This window comes from Mobula hypostoma, chromosome 27 (assembly GCF_963921235.1).
Source record: "Mobula hypostoma chromosome 27, sMobHyp1.1, whole genome shotgun sequence".
Classification (NCBI taxonomy): domain Eukaryota; kingdom Metazoa; phylum Chordata; class Chondrichthyes; order Myliobatiformes; family Myliobatidae; genus Mobula; species Mobula hypostoma.
In genome coordinates, this window is record NC_086123.1 from 13,988,497 (window position 1) to 14,008,575 (window position 20,079).

At 40.0% G+C, this 20,079-nt stretch overlaps 1 protein-coding gene across 2 annotated transcripts in view; it reads left to right on the plus strand.

Moving 5' to 3' along the window:
* Positions 1 to 20,079, plus strand: part of ddx54 (DEAD (Asp-Glu-Ala-Asp) box polypeptide 54) — a 40,531-nt gene that overhangs the window by 2,531 nt on the left and 17,921 nt on the right. The window contains exons 2-8 of one of the 2 annotated variants that reach the window (XM_063034086.1): positions 4,748 to 4,874; positions 5,340 to 5,410; positions 9,349 to 9,537; positions 12,632 to 12,681; positions 12,789 to 12,830; positions 14,978 to 15,073; positions 18,338 to 18,459. In XM_063034086.1, the coding sequence (XP_062890156.1) occupies positions 4,748 to 4,874; positions 5,340 to 5,410; positions 9,349 to 9,537; positions 12,632 to 12,681; positions 12,789 to 12,830; positions 14,978 to 15,073; positions 18,338 to 18,459 (697 nt within the window). The remainder of the gene's footprint in view (positions 1 to 4,747; positions 4,875 to 5,339; positions 5,411 to 9,348; positions 9,538 to 12,631; positions 12,682 to 12,788; positions 12,831 to 14,977; positions 15,074 to 18,337; positions 18,460 to 20,079) is intronic. The other variant, XM_063034085.1, reaches the window with a different exon arrangement.

Sequence of the window (20,079 nt, forward strand, 5' to 3'; positions counted from 1 at the left end):
ACTTCTGTTCCTCATGTAGACTTCTTTATCCTTTTTTAAATTATGTTTTATGATTCAATGGGGTCATAGAATCATTAAATTATTATAGGATAGAAGGAGCCATTCATCTCAGTGAGTCTTATCTAAACTTCCAGTAAAACAACTGTCAAGCCTGTTCCCTTTTTCTACGTAGCATTGCAAATTATCTTCTCTTATCTTGTTCCCCCTGAGTTAGTCACTTGTTAATGTTATTTTTTAATATCAGAGCTGACCCTTTATTATCTACCCATGTTGATGGACATTTGGGGACAAAATCCCCCTCACAGGTATCGTCGTCGTGGCTATCCCTCCAGGTCAAGGATGATGGTCTTCGTATACTACTGTTATCAAATGTGGTACCTTTCAGGATGTTTAAATAGCTTTCATAATTTGAATGTCCTGTAAGAACATGTGAAGTAAAAGGTCGATTCTGCCATTGTCATTTTTAAGGATATTCACTGAAGATTTTGCATTTAGTTTGAGTGGATACTGTGAGGGTTTAAACTAACTTGGCAGGGAGGTAGGAACCTGAGTGATAGGGCTGAGGATGGCATGTATACAAGTAGATGCAGTGTGTAAAGGTAGTGAGACTGAGGAAGGACAGGCAGATGATGAGGTTTCCGGGTACTTGGAGGCACATGATAAAATAGGCCAAAGGCAGCATAGTTTCCTTCAGGGAAACTCATGCCTGGCAAATCCTTTGGATTTCCTTGAGGAAATAACAGGCAGGTTAGACAAAGGAGTGTTAGTGGATGTTGTTTACTTGCATTTTCAGAAGACCTTTGACAAAGTGCCGCGCATGAGGCTGCTAAACAAGATAAAAGCTCATGGTATTACAGGAAAGTTACTCGCATGGATGGAAGATTGCCCGACAGGCAGAAGGCAAGGAGTTGGAAATAAAGGGGACCTTTTCTGTTTGGCTGCTGGTGACTTGTGGTGTTTTGCAGGGATCAGTGTTGGCATCACTTCTTTTAACTTTATATGTTTATGATTTGGATGATGGTATTGATGGCTTTGTGACTACGTTTGAGTACAATACCAAGAAAGGTGGAGGAGCCGGTTATTTTCAGGAGGCACGGAGTCTGAGGAAGGACTCATAGTTGCAAGAAAAAGTTTGTGAACCTTTGTATTTAATAACTGTTAGAACCTTCTTTAGCAGCAATAACCTCCACCAAATGTTTCCTGTAGCTGCTGATCAGACTTCCTCAACAGCAAGGAGGAATTTTAGACCATTCCTCGATAGAAAACTGTTTTAGTTTATCAATATTTCTGGGATACCTCACATGAACAGCCTTCTTCAGGTCATGCCACAGCATCTCAATTTTGTTAAAGTCTGGACAGTGACTTGGCCATTCCAAAACAAGAATTTTCTTCTTTTTAAACCATTCTGTTGTTGATTTACTCTTGTGTTTCGGATCATTGTTCTGCTGCATCATCCAACTTCTGTTAAGCTTTAGACAACGGACCGCTACCCTAACGTTCTCCTATAAACTGCTCTGATACAATTTTGAATTCATTGTTCCTCAACATTTGCAAGTTGTCCAGGAACTAAGGCAGCAAAGCAGCCCCAAGCCATGATGCTCCTTCCCCCATGCTTCACAGTTGGGATGAGGTTTTGGTGTTGGTGTGCAGTACCCTTTTTCCTCCAAACTTAGCGCCTTGCATTTCTGCCAAATGGTTCAACTTTTGTTTCATTTGTCCACAGAACATTATTCCAGAAGCATTGTAGAACATCCAGGTGGTCTTTTGCAAACTTGAGACGTGCTGCAATGTTTATTTGGAGAGCAGTGGTTTCCTCCATGGTGTCCTTCCATGAACACCATTCTTGTTCAGTATTTTTCTTCTAGTGGACACATGAACAGAGACTTTGGCATGTTCTAGAGATTTCTGCAGGTCTTTTGGTGTTACCCTGGGGTAACCTTCACCTCCTTCAGCATTGCATGTTGTGCTCTTGATATGATCTTTGCAGGATGCCCACTTCTAGCAACAGTACTGAATTTTCCTCCATTTGTAGACAATTTCTCTTACTATTTACTGATAAACACTCAGGTCTTTAGAAATGCTTTTGTAGCGTTTTGTAGCTTCATGCTTACAATTTTTCTTCTTAGGTCCTCTGAAAGTTGTTTTGATTGAGACATGATGCACATAAACAGATTTTGAGAAGAACAGGCTCTGTCAGTAACCTGACTTAGAAGCATAGAAAACCTACAGCACAAAACAGGCCCTTTGGCCCACAAAGCTGTGCCGAACATGTCCTTACCTCAGGAATTGCCTAGGGTTACCCACAGCCCTCTATTTTTCTGAGCTCCATGTACCTGTCCAGGAGTCTCTTAAAAGACCCTATCGTATCCGCCTTCACCACTGTCACTGGCAGCCTGTTCCACGCACTCACCACTCTGTGTGCAAAAAAAATTTAGCCCTGATATCTCCTCCGTACTTACTTCCAAGCACCTTAAAACTGTGCCCTCTCGTGCTAGCCATTTCAGCCCTGGGGAAAAAGCCTCTGACTATCCACACGATCAATGCCTCTCAACATCTTATACACCTCTATCACATCACCTCTCATCCCCTGTCGCTCCAAGGAAAAAAGGTCGCGTTCACTCAACCTGTTTTCATAAGGCATGCTCCCCAATCCAGGGAACATCCTGTAAATCTCCTCTGCACCCTTTCTATGCTTTCCACATCCTTCCTATAGTGAGGTGACCAGAACTGAGTACAGTACTCCAAGTGGGGTCTGACCAGGGTCCTATATAGCTGTAACATTACCTTTAAGCTCCTAAACTCAATTCCACTATTGATGAAGGCCAATGCACCGTACACTTTCTTAACCACAGAGTCAACCTGCGCAGCAGCTTTGAGTGTCCTATAGACTCAGACCCCAAGATTCCTCTGATCCTCCACACTGCCAAGAGTCTTACCATTAATACTATATCCTGCCATCATATTTGACCTACCAAAATGAACAACCTCACACTTATCTGGACTTCGTGTGTCTTTTTTAAAGGGAAGGGCATGTCTACAACCCACACCTCCAATTTCATCTCATTGATTGGAACATCTGACTCCAAATAGGTTTTGTAGAAGCTATTACCATATAGTTTTTTGAACCCCGACTGTGATTGTTGAAATGGTGTACTAAGTGTTGAAAAGAAGAAGTACAATTGTTTATGTGGTATTAGTTTAGGCAGATTGTAGTTGTCTAGTATTGTGACTTAGATGAAGATCAGACCACATTTTATGAGTAATTAATGCAGAAAATCATGCAAAAAAGCAAAGGGTTCACAAATTTTCTTGTAACTGTAGATTGGGAGAATGGGCAAAGAAGTGGCAAATAGAATATAGTGTAGGGAAATGCATGGTCATGCACTTTGGTAAAAGGAATACTACTTTCTAAAGGAGGAGAAATTTCAAAAATCAGAGGTACAAAGGGACTTGGGAGTCCTCGTGCAGGATGGTTAACTTGCAGGTTGAGTTGGTGGTAAGAAAAGTAAATGTAATGTAACCATTCATTTAGAGTATACTAGAATAAAAGAGCAATGATGTGATGCTGAGGCTTTATTGGGCGTTGGTCAGACTGCAGTTGAAGTATTGTGAGTAGTTTTGGGCTCCCTATCTAAGAAAAAATGTGCTGGCATTGGAGAGGGTCCAGAGAAGGTTCACGAGAATGTTTCCAGGAATGAAATGCTTAGCATAGGACCATCTGAGGCTCTGGGACTGTACTCGCTAGAGTTTAGAATAATGAGGAGGGATCCTAGTGAAACCGATCAAATATCGACAGGTTTATATAGAGTAGATATGGAGATGACGCTTCCGATAGTGGTGGAATCTATGATCAGAGGGCACAGCTTCAGAATGGAGGGATATCCAGTTAGAGCAGAGGTGAGGTGGAATTTTCATGAGCCAGAGTGTAGTGAAAAAAACTGTTGTGGAGGTCACGTTTTTGGCTATATTTAAAGTGGAGATTGATAAGTTCTTGATTAGTTGGTGCATCAAAGGTTACTGGGAGAAAGCAGGAGAGTGCGGTTGAGAGGGACAATAAATCAGCCATGATGGAATGGTGGCACAGACTTGGGCCGAATGGCCTGTTTCTTCTCCTATGTCTTATGGTCTTAGAAATGCAGGATGTAACCAGTGGGTAATTGATAATTGGTCATATGTACTGAGATACAGTGAAAAGCTTTTACGATGACGTTCAGAAATATTCCACGCACAAGTATATCAAGGTAGTACAAAAAGGGAAAAAACAAAATTCATGATACAGTATTAGTTACAGAAGAAGTACTGTCACTATTGTACTAAGCTGTGTTCACAACTCTAATTTCTTGGGCAAAGAAGTGAAGATATTTCAGAAAGATTTTGTTCCATGTTTCAAAAACACTTTTTATCGCTTATTGGCATCAAAGTCAAAGATATTTGTTGTTGTTATTTATAAATGTTCGCAAATACTATAAATCGAATTTTACATTTGTGGGTTTTTTTTGCAAGTAGTTATATCCTTTAGATTTGTGAATTGGGCAACAAGTTAGACATTCTGTAATCTGTTCCTCTTGTCCCTAGTTGCATTAGTGAGAAGTTCTACATTTCTTTTGTACATCAAGTATCCACTTATGCCATTGTCCTTACAGGTTTATATGGAAAATATATAGCTGGGACTTACTGCGTCAGATGCTCATTCATTTGTTTGTGTCTTAAATGCAATGAGTTAATCTAATGTTGTTTACTTCCACAGCAGAATGTCAAATGTTTACCAAGCTTTCCTTCAGCTGATTACCAGTCTGATGTGGAACCCGACACTCGAGAGTTGGTCCGGGAACAGAATAAGAAGAAGAAGAAATCGGGGGGTTTTCAGTCCATGGGTATGCCCAACTCGACTAATACTGCAATTTCTACTTTGATTATTTGAAGTGCAGCAATTGTAACAAATTGCTGTCCCTGAAGGCCAAAGGTGTAAACTGACTACAACACATTCCAAAAGCAAAATACTTTGGATGCGTGAAATGTGAAATGTGAAATAACAACTCGAATAGCTGGAAATAAAGAGCAGCTCATGTAGTATCTGTGGAGAGTAAAAGAAAGTTAATATTTCAAGTTGATGACTTAATTAAATGAAATTCTTATATCAATATGATTCAAAAGTAATATATGTTAGTAATTTTATTTATTACTCTAGATTTTTTTTAACATTCGTGATAAAAATCAGAACTTGTGACATTTTGGAAAGCAGAGAATTGGATTGGGACAGAGGTGAAAAATTGAGGTTGGTTTTTAATACTTGTGCAAAATAGTTGTTGGAAAATTAATTTTGTTTCATTTTTCCATAGGTTTAAGCTTTCCTGTTTTTAAGGGTGTCATGAAGAAAGGCTATAAAGTGCCGACTCCAATTCAGAGAAAGGTGACCTGTAGTAGCATTATTGTTAATTTGTTGCTCCATGAATTTTCCATGTAAGTTAGCATATCTGGAAGGAAGAGCACTATGAATGTAAGAAAATATAGTTGTATTTATTGTGTGGCAACAGCACCAAGAAGTAATTATTATTACTGGCATTAATTAAAATAATATTTGGAAGTTGATAATTAAGAACTGTAAATTGTCTGTGTGTGAGAGAGAGATTTCATAGTCATAGTCATACTTTATTGATCCTGAGGGAAATTGGGTTTTCTTACAGTTGCACCAACCAAGAATAGAGTATAGAGGTAGCAATATAAAACCATAATAATATGTAAATTATGCCAGGAAATAAGTCCAGGACCCTATTGTCTGACCCTCCAAGGGAGGAGTTGTAAAGTTTGATGGCCACAGGCAGGAATGACGTCTTACGATGCTCAGTATAGCATCTCGGTGGAATGAATCTCTGGCTGAATGTACTCCTGTGCCCAACCAGTACATTATGTAGTGGATGGGAGATATTGTCCAAGATGGCATGCAACTTGGAGAGCATCCTCTTTTCAGACACCACCGTGAGAGAGTCCAGTTCCATCCCCACAACATCACTGGCCTTACGAATGAGTTTGTTGATTCTGTTGGTGTCTGCTACCCTCAGCCTGCTGCCCCAGCACACAACAGCAAACATGATAGCACTGGCCACCACAGACTCGTAGAACATCCTCAGCATCGTCCGGCAGATGTTGAAGGACCTCAGTCTCCTCATGAAATAGAGACAGCTCTGACCCTTCTTGTAGACAGCCTCAGTGTTCTTTGACCAGTCCAGTTTATTGTCAATTCGTATCCCCAGGTATTTGTAATCCTCCAACATGTCCACACTGACCCCCTGGATGGAAACAGGGGTCACCAGTGCCTTAGCCCTCCTCAAGTCCACCACCAGCTCCTTAGCCTTTTTCACATTAAGCTGCAGATAATTCTCACACCATGTGACAAAGTTTCCTACCATAGCCCTGTACTCAGCCTCATCTCCCTTGCTGATGCATCCAACTATGGCAGAGTCATCAGAAAACTTCTGAAGATGGAAAGACACTGTGCAGTAGTTGAGTTATTTCTATTAATAGATTTTTGAAACTTTTTAATGTGTACAAACAGTTTTAATGTTTGTCATGTTTATATTCATCATCATGACTTCACCCTCTCAGTGTAAATTCATTTGCCAGTCAGGTTGACATAATATAAATTGCTTTTTCCTCAATGTTATTTCCTCTCAGCAGAGAGGACAGACAAGCAGACTGCTCCCTGATCTTTGACAGTGGCTGTCTAAACCTGGTGTGCAAGAGAGCCCTGGCTAGCTCACCTGATAATTTTAATACGGAGCAACCCTGAGCAACAAATATGTTCGATATTTACTGACGTTCATAAGTTGATCTTGTGCATAAGTCAGAAAATACACAAAAGTCACTTGGTATGGTAACTATTTCTCCATGGTATTGTAATGAGTGGCATCAAAGAACACAAGTCTGATAGAAAGAGCAATTGCTAAGAGTGGAGAGAGACAGGAAACTAGTTTTGCTGATTGTAAGGATAAACATATATAAGTATATATAGGATAATCAGCCATGATCATAATAAATGGCGGTGCAGGCTCGAAGGGCCGAATGGCCTACTCCTGCACCTATTTTCTATGTTTCTATATGTCAGACTTTAGAAGATCTTAATATCGTAAGAGCTTATTTGTATGTATGAGCATTAATAATACAAGCACTTGTGATCTACAGATAAAGCCTCTTCGGGTAGTACTAATGTCCTACAATGATAGCAAGGGATAAAACTGGTCCTCTTAAAGATCAGAGTGGTCATCTCTACATGGAGCCGAAAGAAATGGGGGAGATCTTAAATGGATTTTTTTTACATCTTTAGTTACTCGGGAGATGGACACAGAGTCCATAACCCCACTGCTCTGTAGAAGTGAGGCAAAATAGCAGTGGGTTTGTGAATTGTATACACATTACAGAGGCGGTGTTTGCTGTCTTGAGGCAAATTAAGGTGGATAAATCCCCAGGGCCTGATAATGTGTTCCCTCGGGCTTTGTGGGATCCTAGCATAGAAATTGCAGGGGCCCTGGTAGAGATATTTAAAATGTCCTTAACCACAGGTGAGGTGCCAGAGGATGAGAGGATAGCTAATGTCGTTCTGTTGTTTCTTGAAAGGATCTGTAACTAAGCTGGGAAATCATAGGGCTGTGAGCCTGGTGTCAGTAGTGGGTAAGTTATTGGAAGGTAGTCGAAGCGACTGGATATATAAGTACTGAGATAGACAGGGACTAATTAGTGATGGTTAACATGACTTTGTGTGTGGTAGGTCGTGCCTTTTTCGAGGAAATTACCAGGAAAGTTGATGAAGGCAACATCCACTGCTTTTTATCTACATAAACTTAAGAACGGCCTTTGACAAGGTCCCGCGTGGGAGGCTGGTTAACGAGGCTCAGTCACTCGGCATTCAGGATGAGTTACTAAATAGGAATAGACATTGGCTTCGTGGGAAAAGCCAGAAAGTGGTAGTAGGTGGTTGCCTCTCTGACTGGAGACCTGTGTCAAGTGGTGTGCTCCAGGGATTGGTGCTGCATCTGTTGTATACCATCTGTATCAATGACTTGGATGCTGGTGTAGTAAATTAGATCAGCAGCTTTTCAGTTGCTGCCAATGTGGGGCATATTGAACAGTGAAGAAGGCTATCAAAGCTTGATACAGTATCTTGACCATTTTAATGCAAGCAGGTCTGAAATATTGAACTTTGAGAGGACAAGCGACTTGCACAGTGAGTGGTAGGACACTGAGGAGTGCGGTAGATCAGGGGGAATCTGGGAATGCAGGTCCATAATTCCTTGAAAGTGGTGTCACGAGCAAATGGTATCGTAAAAAGAGCTTTTGGTATTTCGGCCTTCATAAATCAAAGCATTGAGTACGTACAGGAATTGGGGTGTTATATTGAAGTTGTATAAGACATTGGCGAGGTGTACTTTGGAACATTGTGTGCATTTCTGGTCACCTACTTACATTAAAACTATCACCAAGATTGAAAGAGTGCAGAAAAAATCTACTAGGATGTTGCCAGGGCTTGAGGACCTGAGTTATAAGGAAAGATTGAATAGGTTAAGACCTTATTCCCTACAGCAAGGTAGAATGAGGGAAGGTTTGATAGAGGCATGCAAATTATGAGGGGTATAGGTAGGGTAAATGCCGGCAGGTTTTTCCCACTGAGGTTGGGTGAGACCAGAGCTGAGGTCGTGGGTGAAAGGTGAATTATTTTAAGGGAAACATGAGGGGGAACTTCGATCAGACTGTGGTGGGAGTATGGAATGCTAGTGGAAGTGGTGGATTCAGGTTCGATTTCAACATTTATGAGAAATTGGATAGGGACTTGGATAGTAAGAGTATGGAGGGCTATGGTCCGGATGCAGGTTGATGGGTCTGAACAGATTAATGGTATGGCACGGACTAGATTTACCAAAAGGCCTGTTTCTGTGCTGCATTGTTTATGACTCGACTTCAGCTAGGACTTTATCACCTGATCATTTACAGTCGCTCAGCTAGATGGGAAGAACTGACAACTGGAAAGAAAATCAGTGGCCTTGTGGAGTTCACACATTTTCCCTATAATGGTGTGGTGTATTCATAGCATTCTCTACTTTCTTCCCACATCTAAAAGACAAGCTGGTGGTTAATTGATTACTATAGCTTACCCTTTAATAGGTAAGTGGCAATAAGAAGCAAAGGGGAATTGATAGCATGTGAGAGAAAATAAGGAGAGAGAGATTGAGACCAATGGAATTGATCTGCTGGAACTGCTATCGACTTAATGGGCTTAGTGGCCTGCTCTGTGATATAATACGTATGAGAAGAATCACTTCAAGAGCTTCTGAGTTAAGATCCTGTTTTATGTTTTAGACAATCCCGGTGATACTCAATGGAAAGGATGTCGTTGCCATGGCCAGGACCGGCAGCGGTAAGACTGCAGCATTTCTTATTCCGCTGTTTGAGCTGCTGAAGGTACATTGTGCCCAGACAGGAGCAAGAGCTTTAATTCTCAGCCCAACCAGGGAACTTGCATTACAAACCATGAAGTTCACAAAAGAGGTAAGATGTTTCCTTTCAGATTTTTTCAGGATATATAGATTTGAGTTAATTGTAGAGTATAGTCTGTACTGCACTTAAACTTGTGATTATTATTGTAAAAGAAGACAAGTTTTTGATTTTATTGTTAAAACAGCTTTCTAATAGCATTTTGAAATCCTTTCAGTTCTAGAGCATTTAAATTACGTATGTATAATAAGTTATGTGTAAGTCAAGAGCAAACTGTGAGTATGTTAGCAATAGTTATGTACGTTTTAGTGTTGAGCAGCTTCCTTGGCTGCTTTATCATAGAAAGCTGCAGCACAGAAACAGGCCCTTCGGCCCATCCAGTCCATGCTAAACTATTTAAACTGCCTTGTACCGTCATCCTGCACCCCGACCATAGCCATCCCTCTCTCCCATCCATGTACCAACCAAACTCTTAAGCATTGAAATCAAAATTGCATCCACCACTTGCCAGGCAGTTCGTTCTAGACTGTAGTTTTCAAGGTTATTCCTGTTTCCCGACATTTTCTCTGCATTTGAACTGAATGTTCAGTCAATTCTATATATTTATCTATTTGGCAATCAAGCGTGGAGTAGGGGATTCCGACCCTTTCAGCCACATCACCCCAGTAACCCTCAACAACACCGACTAACCCAAACCTCATCATGGGACAACTTACAATGACTAAGGATCCAACTCGGTACGTCTTTGGACAGTGGGAGGAAAACGGAGAGCCCAGGGGAAACCTGTGTATTCCATGGGGAGAACAGACAGATATTCCTTACAGATGATGCTGGAATTGAACTCTGAACTCCGATGCCCCGAGCTGTAATAGCGACACGCTAACCCCTACATTACCATAGAGACCATTAATTTATCCCACTAATTGGTGAATGATGATGTCTGTAGACTCCCCCAACTCCTTGGAGATTGTCCCACCACTGAAATGAGTCTGGGGTCGTTGAAACTCCTCCGGGTCATATCCAGAATGGGGTCAGTGCACAGATCAGTTCTGTAACCAACTCCAGGAAGTTGGCACTCCTCCACTGGACTCCATGAGGATACAAGACCGTAGAGCAGTCTGAGCAACTGTGGGGAGACCTCTCAGCCAACTGGGCTTTTTATATCAGCACAAAACAAGTTTGAAACAAAATTATACTGTATACATCTCCAACTTGGGTGTCAAAGTTCATTGGAAAAGAAACCTATTCATTTAGCATATTAGCACATGTCTCAAACAAAATTAAGTACTTTGATACAGAGTCAAAGTTCTGTAATACCAGATAATTAAATTGATCATTGATACAGAATCAGATATATTATTACTGACACATGACATGAAATTTGTTGCTTAGTGCTGGCAGTACAGTGCAAATACATAAAGGTCTATACATTACCAAAATAGTGCAAAAATAAGGAATAATGAAGCAGTATTCATTGGTTCATGGACCATTTTAGAATATCGGGGGGGGCGCGGGGGGGGGAGAGAAGCTGTTCATAAGTTATTGAGCGTGTGGCTCCTGTACCTCCTCCCTGATGGTTGTAATGAGAAGAAGGTGGGTGCAGTCTTCTTGAAGAAGTTCTTGATGGCAGGAAGGGTCAGACCCATGATGGAACTGGCTGAGTCTAGAACCTTTTGCAGTCTCTTACAATCTTGTGAATTGGAGGATTTATACCAATCTGTATTGCAGCAGTCACAATACTCTCCATCATAAATCTTTGGTGCCTTAAATAATCTCCTCTTACAGGAGATTTGCTGTGTCAACAAATACCAAATTTCCTGGTGTGGAGCTAGCTAACATCTAAATAACTGTCTTTAATAGATAATAGCAATTGCACTTAATAAATCCAAAGAATGAGAATATTTCGTATATTAGTAAGGATTTTATCTTTTAATCTGCCAATTTTTTAAAGAATCATTGACGTAGATTTTGCCCTTATGGCAATGTGACAGATCTCTATTGTTTACCTTGAAGAAACTCACTCAGAAAGATATAGTATTCTTGGTGGTTTGAACTTCACCTTTCCTGATCCCAGATGCTGGCAGCCTTTGTTCTGAGGGATGTGTAATGCTCCCAATAGCATTGAGGAATTGTCTCATTGCAAAACAACAATTTAAAAAGTTCAATGATTAAATGTGTTTTTTTCTGCACTTGCTAAATACATAAGAAATTAAGGTAAAAGCCAAGCTCTGATGAAACTGGGAGCAGGTGGTGGATGGTTGTATGACCATCTGGTGCGTGTCAGAAGTTCTGGTTATGCAACCACTGATGCCAAGCAGACAAATTCTGAATAGTATTGATAGTGGCTGGGGTCACCCTTCATGTAAAGACACTGCCCAGAAGAAGGCAATGGCAAACCGCTTCTGTAGAAAAATTTGCCAAGAACAATCATGTTCGTGGAAAGACTGTGATCGCCCACGTCATACAATGCAGCATATAATGATGATGATTATTTTAAAAAATTTAAGGATTGACTATCTGCAGAATAAGTTAATTTTCAGAGTTAGAGTGGTTCATAAGCATTAATTATCTCCTGTGTAATTAAAAATTCAATTATACTTCATACAGTAAGCAGTAATATTTTACAGCAATGACAATAGACAATAGGTGCAGGAGTAGGCCATTCGGATAGTTCACTGATTCTGCTGAATAACCTTGTGGGAGTTAAAAAGCAATTCTTCTTAGGAAATCATCAATGGTAACTTGTAGGTTTCTGGGTTGTGTATGCGGGTGCTTTAGAAGTGGTGTAAGTTTTGAGTGTTATGATGCATTAACAACGTCCAAGTTACTATCAGTACAAAGGCAAACATGGTTTGCTTTATTATTATTGTTGCATGTACCAAGGTACAGTGAAGAACCTTTGTTTATGTGCCTTCCAGGCAGGTCATGTCATATCCCATTAAGGTAGTAAAAAAAACAAAATGTTCAAATGCCTTTGAGGTCTATGTATTGTATGTTTAGGACTGATCATTTAAATGTTATTTTTCATCAACGCCTCTTGTTAAATTAAGCTTTATTCCTAGAATGAATAAATATACCTTACAATTTCAAATGAAGTTAAGTAAAAACCTGTCCTGAACATAATTTTCTTCATTACTTGATTTTGTAGCTTGGGAAGTTTACTGGCTTCAAAACAGCATTAATCTTGGGTGGAGACAAGTGAGTACGTTTTCAAGTGGTAATCTGTAGTCTTTAGTAGTGTAATTTAATTGAATCAAGTAACACTAAATATTTAATAAAATGTGTGGTACTGTACTTATTTTTAGAATGGAAGATCAATTTGCAGCACTTCATGAAAATCCGGATATGTGAGTTAACATTTTCTTAATGTAGTCTGATTTATTATTAGTTTTGAAGATAATTTCTTCATGAAGTTTTTTTTTACCTCTTAAAAACATTCTGTGAAGTGTATCTCCTAAAACGTCTGGTGTTTCAGATTACTTTGTAGGATAATGTTCACATACTGAAATTCCTTTTGTAAAACAACCTATTTAATTTTGTTATTCTTAGAATTATTCTTCAAAGAATTGGGTAATTATATGGAGATATAAGAGACTATAGATCAGGCGTTCCCACCCTGGGGACTACAGACCCCTCGGTTAATGGTAGGGGTGATTAAAACAGTTTGGGAACCCCTGCTGTAGATACTGTAATCTGAAACTTAAAAAGACAGCTGAAAGAACTAAATGGGTAAGGCAGCATTTGTGGAGGTAAAGGGTTAAGAACCTGCATCAGGATTGACGCAGAGTTTCAACATGAAATATTGACCTCTGTTTTTATAGATGCTGTCTGATCCACTCAGTTCTTGTAGCAGTTTTTTTTTTAGCATTTATGTAAGTCTATTTTACATTTAAATATTTGTTTTCCCATTACTATTGGAAGAGAATACAACTGGAAAGACTGAGTTAATTTTGCTGTCTGTGGTATCTTGGGGGGTGGTGGAAGGGAAACAGGGAAGTAGAAAAAGCTGTGAATAGTTTTGTGCAGTTGATAGTTTCACTTCTATTGGATGTAGTTAATTATATTTAATCATTGTGTTCTGATTGTTGGAATATCACTGTTCAAAGGTATAGGCTAATATGAGGAATGATTTTATTGGGGCTGAACAGAGTAAAATCTAAGGATATTTACAAACTTGGAGCAAAACATACAAAATGCTGGAGGAACTCAGCAGGCCAGGCAGCATTATTGGGCCGACGTTTTGGGCCAAGACCCTGCAGCAGGACTGTCAACTCTTTTCCATAGATGCTGCCTGGCCTGCTGAGTTCCTCCAGCATTTTGTGTGTGTTGCTTGGACTTCCAGCATCTGCAGATTTTCTCTTGTTTGTGATTGGATTACAAACTTGAGGTAGTCTTTTTGTGTTCCACTAATGGGAGTTAGGGGGTTGCTTTGGGACAAGCCAACTCCTTTTGATTTAGCATCAGAAAGTACTTTGGGCAAAACAATTTGATCTTTAGGAATAATATGCAAATAAAATTATGGAAAATACATTAAGTTGTTTGAGTAGTATCTTTCCAGTCTCTGTGGATTTTTAGTTAACTTATTTTATGAATGTAAGTACAAGTTTAAACATCTAGTTAGTTGATGAAGTTTCTTAAATCTCCTAAATGTATTGTTTAGAAGTTAAGTACATCATGTTTTGATACGGACTTTGCATGTCATCTAAACTTCACCCCAGGCGTGGAACAGTGAAGTCTTTATTTTTATAATTGAATATAATGATCCTGAAGTGAAAACTGCACTGCAACGCTGCCTTGGATTTCATTTGACAAACTATTTACCTTTGGGTCTCTGATGTCTAAATAGTTAGATTATAAATTTTTCCAAGTAGTATATTAGTAAATGCAGAATCAGAATTGGATTTAATATCACTGGCATCTATTGTGGAATTTATTGTTTTGCAACAGCAGTACAGTGCAATACATAATTTTAAAAACTCTACAAGTTACTATATATGTATATGTATGTATGTCTATATGCGCATGTGTGTGTATGTATGTGTAATTTAAAATACATAATTAAATAAGTGGTGCAAAGTCGGGGGGGAGAAAGAAATGAGTAAGATGGTGTACAGGGGTTCATCGTCTATTCAGAAATCTGATGCGGAAGGAACAAACTGTTCCTAAAACGTGTGTCTTCACGCTCCTGTGCCCCCATCTCCTTGATGGTAGCAATGAGAAGAAGTCATGGCCTGGGTGATGAGGGTCCTTACTGTTGGATGTTGCCTTTTTGAGGCATGGACTTTTGAAGATATCCTTGCAATTAGGGAGGCTAGTGCCCGTGATGCAGCCTGCTGAATTTGCAGTTTTCTGCGGCTTTTTCTGATCCTCTGCTGTAGCCCCTCCATACTAGATGGTGACAGCAAATGCCAATGTTGAAGGAATATTAATGATATACACTGTTCAGTAGAGTCATGGACTGAATTGACTTGTATTCTATATGTTTTCTTTACAGTATAATTGGCACACCAGGTCGATTAATGCATGTGATAGTGGAAATGAACCTCAAGCTACATAATGTTGAATATGTGGTCTTTGATGAAGCTGACAGGTAAACTTCATAAAGATACACTTATTGTATTTGCTAACGTTTACTCCTGATTTTGGACTATATAGTGAAAATGCAAGTTTTAAAGAAAAAGTAAAGAACTAGAACTTAAGAAAAGCTTTTCAGGACATCCTAAAGCATATAAAGTGATTTTGAATTGTTATCACTCTTATAATTTGCATCCAAGTTCTTCATGAAAGGCAAAGAGATACCGTAAATTCAGGTGTATAAGCCGACCTGGAGTATAAACCGACCCCTCATTTTCAAGGTTAAAAAAAGTGACTTTTTCATGTTACTTTTGTATAAGCTGACCCCTTTTGTAGAGGTTTTTGATTTAACCAGAAAAGATCACAAGATCTCACGTGCCGGTACTCAGCTTTGCCGGATCTGGAACCTGGAAATTTTGTGAACCAGTACTTGCTAAGAAAATAGGCCTACACATTATAGACTGTTATAAGCAAATTCTTAATAAATAAATCAGGGAGGTAAGTTTTGGATTAGGTTCCCAATGGTAAAGAATCCTCTGAAATGTAACCCCCGTGAAACCATTTAGCACTCATCGTAATCTCGTTAAAACATAACACGGGGTGGTGGGATGAGTACGTGTACTCAGTATTGAGTTGGCGACCACCATGTACAAAAGATTAAAAGGAATGCGATATGATGCTGGCTTCAAGCTGAAGGTTGTTGATTTTGCTAAAGGAATGAATAATTCTGCAGCTGCTAAGAAGTTTGGTGTAAACGAGAAACGAGAGAGTGGAAAAAGGCAGAGGACACGCTGAGGGAAATGCCAAAGACGAAATGTGCAAACCACAGGAAAACATGCCAGTGGCCAGAACTGGAAGAAAGAGTTTTGAGTGGGTGAATCACCAGCGGTCGTCTGGGTACATTGTTACCAGAGAAATGATTCGAGTTCAAGTGTTGAAGTGGGCCGAAAAACACCGTGAGGTCAGCGAAAATTTCAAAGCTACGCGAAGTTGGTGCACCCGGTTTATGAATAGAGGTGATCCTATGTTGAGACAAAAACAAAGATTGCTCAGAAGTTGCCGGGCGACTTTGAGAATAAGATTACGGCCTTCCAATTGTTTATAATCAAGCATCGAAAGGCACATTCTTATCTGCTGTCAATCAGAAGGGGGAGAAAACAGTCCTTGTCAAAACAACTGGACACAAGAAGCAACATTTTACTGTCGTGTTAACTTGTATGGCTGATGGGACCAAACTACCACCGATGGTGATTTTTAAGAGGAAAACATTCCCAAAGAAAGAAAAATTCCAGCGGGGTGGTGTTTACGTTCAAGACTGCGGCTGGATGGACGAAGCGGGTTGCTTGAAGTGGGTTAAAGAGGTGTGGCGTCGATGTCCCGAAGATTTCAGGAAGGAAAAGTTGCTACTTGTCTGGGACATGTTCAAAGCGCACTTGTCAGGTGAGACAAAAGCAGCACTGAAAGCTGAAAATACGGACATTGCAGTCATCCCTGGTGGCTTGACGTTCGTGCTCCAGCCAATAGATGTGAGTTTAAACAAACCATTCAAAGAATTCATGCGTCGACAGTGGAACAAATGGATGATGTCTGGAAATCAGTCATTCACTCCAGCGGGAAATATGAGGGTGAGAGTTTCAAGCTCTGAACGTTTGACGACAACACTGTGTACAAGTAAATTGAGAAACAGAATGTATTTTGTAGATCTTTTGCGTAGATTTCATAAGCGTTTGTATTATCTTTTGTATTTGACTCAAAAACAGCCAGTAAATATGACCTGTCTTCCCTGTATTCGTTTTTCCAAAGTTGGCACCCTCTGTATAAGCTGACCCCCAAAATTTAGGGCCAAATTCTCGGCTTATACACCAGAATTTACGGTATATGACCAGATTGCATTATAGATATAAACTGAAGGATAATTACTGTCTTAGACGTTGGAAAAACTTTCTTCGAGTGCTGTCTTAAGAATTCCTATGCTAACCTGAGGGGGCAAAGTTGGCTTTGATTCACATCTGCAAACTTCCTCAGCTAATACTGCCAAGATCTGGTAAATCAAAACATTAGTCTAGATCAGGGGTTCTCAACCTTTTTAATGCCATGGACCAATATCATTATGTGAGGGGTTCGAGGACCACAGGTTGGGAACCCTGGTCTAGATTGTGGATTGAAATGGGACACTAAGCCATTATTTTGCTTGAAATTACATTTTTATAAAACAGGGATTGTATTGTTCAATAGCTAAAATTGCGTCTGTTGTATTTGTGAGTCGTTCTCTAGGTTTTAAGTGCAACTGGAAAGCCAACTTTTATTGTCCATTTCTCGTTGTACTTGATAAGCTTGTGATGGCATGCATCATGTGATGCAGCAGGTAGTCTCACAGTACTGTTTAATTAGGGTGGTCTGAAGTGGGCTTGATGTTGTTCCCACTCATCTGCTCTATCCTCTAACATATTATTGATGAATGATATGCTGTGCAGAGATTACATCTCAGTTTTATGTTCGCAGTGGTGGTTCAAGTTAGCAAGTGGGATGTTCAAAAATTCACGTGTATACAGCTTAAAAAAAAAACAGCATCCCTCCGGGGCCAAGGTGCGAAACACAGAGTGTATTGTCACACACAGCACATTGAGTCAGTTACAATCCAGCACTTACAGTCACAAAATAAGATTAACATAAGTCCCGTTAATGGCATGGCCTGAAGATTGACAGGCTGACATAAAGTGTGAGGTGCAAGTTTATGTAGGACAGTATAATGTTACTGGCACTATTACGATAAAACAAACAGTGGTATAAATACGTGAAAGAGATGAAAAGGTGACCAGAGCAGGATGACAGCGTTTCTGTGAGTTGGGGGGTGGGCAGTAGGGCATTCAGACAGGGTGTACATATGTGCTGAGTGACAGCAGGATGCTTTGTCCTGGATGCCAGCTTCCACTTTAGGACAAATGACTCTGTATTAGCACTCTGAAGCAGCAAATGGAGGAGAATACAAAGAACTGGGAATCTGCCCTAATGGTATACTGGTGAAAGTATTGCTGTGCATCGCAATTTACTATAAGTCATGCATAATCAGGAATTGAGAAAGTGGAAGCTTTTATTAACGCACCACAATTAGGTGATAACTGTCCTTTCAGTTGACTAACATGCAGATATCGATAAATGACCCTATGTGTAAATGTACCAAAGTCAAAATGATTTGTCCTTTCTGTAAACCAGGAGAGAATTAAACTACACTTTCAGCTGGTGACCAACTGAAGTTTTTGTATAAACATTTTTCTTCCAGATTGTTTGAAATGGGATTTGCGGAGCAGTTACAAGAGATTATTCAGAGGTTGCCAGAATCCAGACAAACCCTACTATTCTCAGCCACATTGCCCAAGCAGTTAGTGGAATTTGCACGTGCTGGTATGACTTCTAACATAGTGTGTTAAAAAACTACGGTAGTTTATAATGCCATTAATGTTGTCTGCATTGGTTTTATATTACTGACCGGAGACCACAGTCACTACAGATCGATGATAGTATCTCTTCCTTGCTGACAATCAACACGGGTATATCTCAAGGATGCATGCTCAGCACACTGCTCTACTCTGTATATTCACAACAGTGTGGCAAAGGACAGCTCAAGTACCATCTATAAATGCGCTGATGTTTGTAAAATCTCAGCTGGTGATGAGGTGCACAGGAGTGAGACAGATTGGCTGGATGACTGGTTTTGCAACAATAACCTTGCACTCAATGACAGCAATACCAAAGAATTGATTGTGAACTTCAGGAAGGGGAAGTCAGGAGAACGCGCCCCAATCCTCATTGAGGGGGCAGTAGTTCCTGTTGGAGAATCTATCCTGGTCTCAACACATTCATGCAGTCCACAAGCAGGCATCTTGTTCAGCCAGCAGATCTACATCATGAGGAGTTTGAGAAGATTCGAACTCTTGCAAATTCCTGAAGATGTATGCTAGAGAGCATTCTGACTGGTTACAACAGGCAGGATTTCCCGGTGGCCAACCATTTTAATTCCACTGTTCATTTCCATCCTAACATGCCGATCCATGGCCACCTCTACTGCTGCAATGAGGCTATTCTCAGGTGTAAAAGCAACACCCCATATTGCGTCTGTGTAGTCTCCAACCTAATGGCATGAACATTGATTTCTCCCCCTCTCCCTTCCCTCTTTTTCCATGCCCCATTTTGGCTTCCCTCTTACCACTTCTCCTCACCTGCCTAATACTTCCTTCTGGTGCCCCTCCTCTTTCCCTTCCTCCCATGGTCCACTCTCCTCTCCTCTCAGATTCCTCCTTCAGCCATTTCTCTCTTCCATCTCTCACCCCAGCTTCTTAATACCCCGACTCGCCCCCACGTACCTTCCCCCTTACCAGTTTGTACTCCTTCCACTTCTCCCAGTCTGTTATCCTGGCTGCTGCTTCCCTCATTTCCAGTCCTGATGAAGGGTCTCAGCCTGATACGTTGACACTTTATTCCTCGCCGTACATGCTGCTGGATCTGTTGAGTCTCTCCTCGATATATATATATGAAAAATGGCTTCTGTTTTTCATCATTATGACTACCAAATTTGATTTCCCATATGTTTTCCAAAAAAGTTTCAAACAATTCAATTATAGTTTGTTATAATGGTGATATGTTAACATATCTTCACTTGCACTGTCTGAGACCATATTTTTAGTGTGGTCTAAATATGATATTATTACATTTTCAGTAAATATTTCTGGACTTATGGAAAAGTTGTCCTTGATATTTTACCTAAAATTTGAATTGTATTTTTGCTACTCATTTGAAGTGTTAAAATTTCATTCATAAAATTTTAAAAGATTACCAGTTAGTTTCCCATTAATTATCATGTAAATACATTGACTTACTTGGATTATTCTGCTACTTAAGTAATTTTATTTTCTGCAAAAATCTGCCAATGCACCTGTGCTGAAGATGCAAATGTCAAATTGGCAGGTCAAAGTTGACCTAGTGGTCAAGGCTTTGGAACTTTAAATGTACACCTTTTATTTGTAA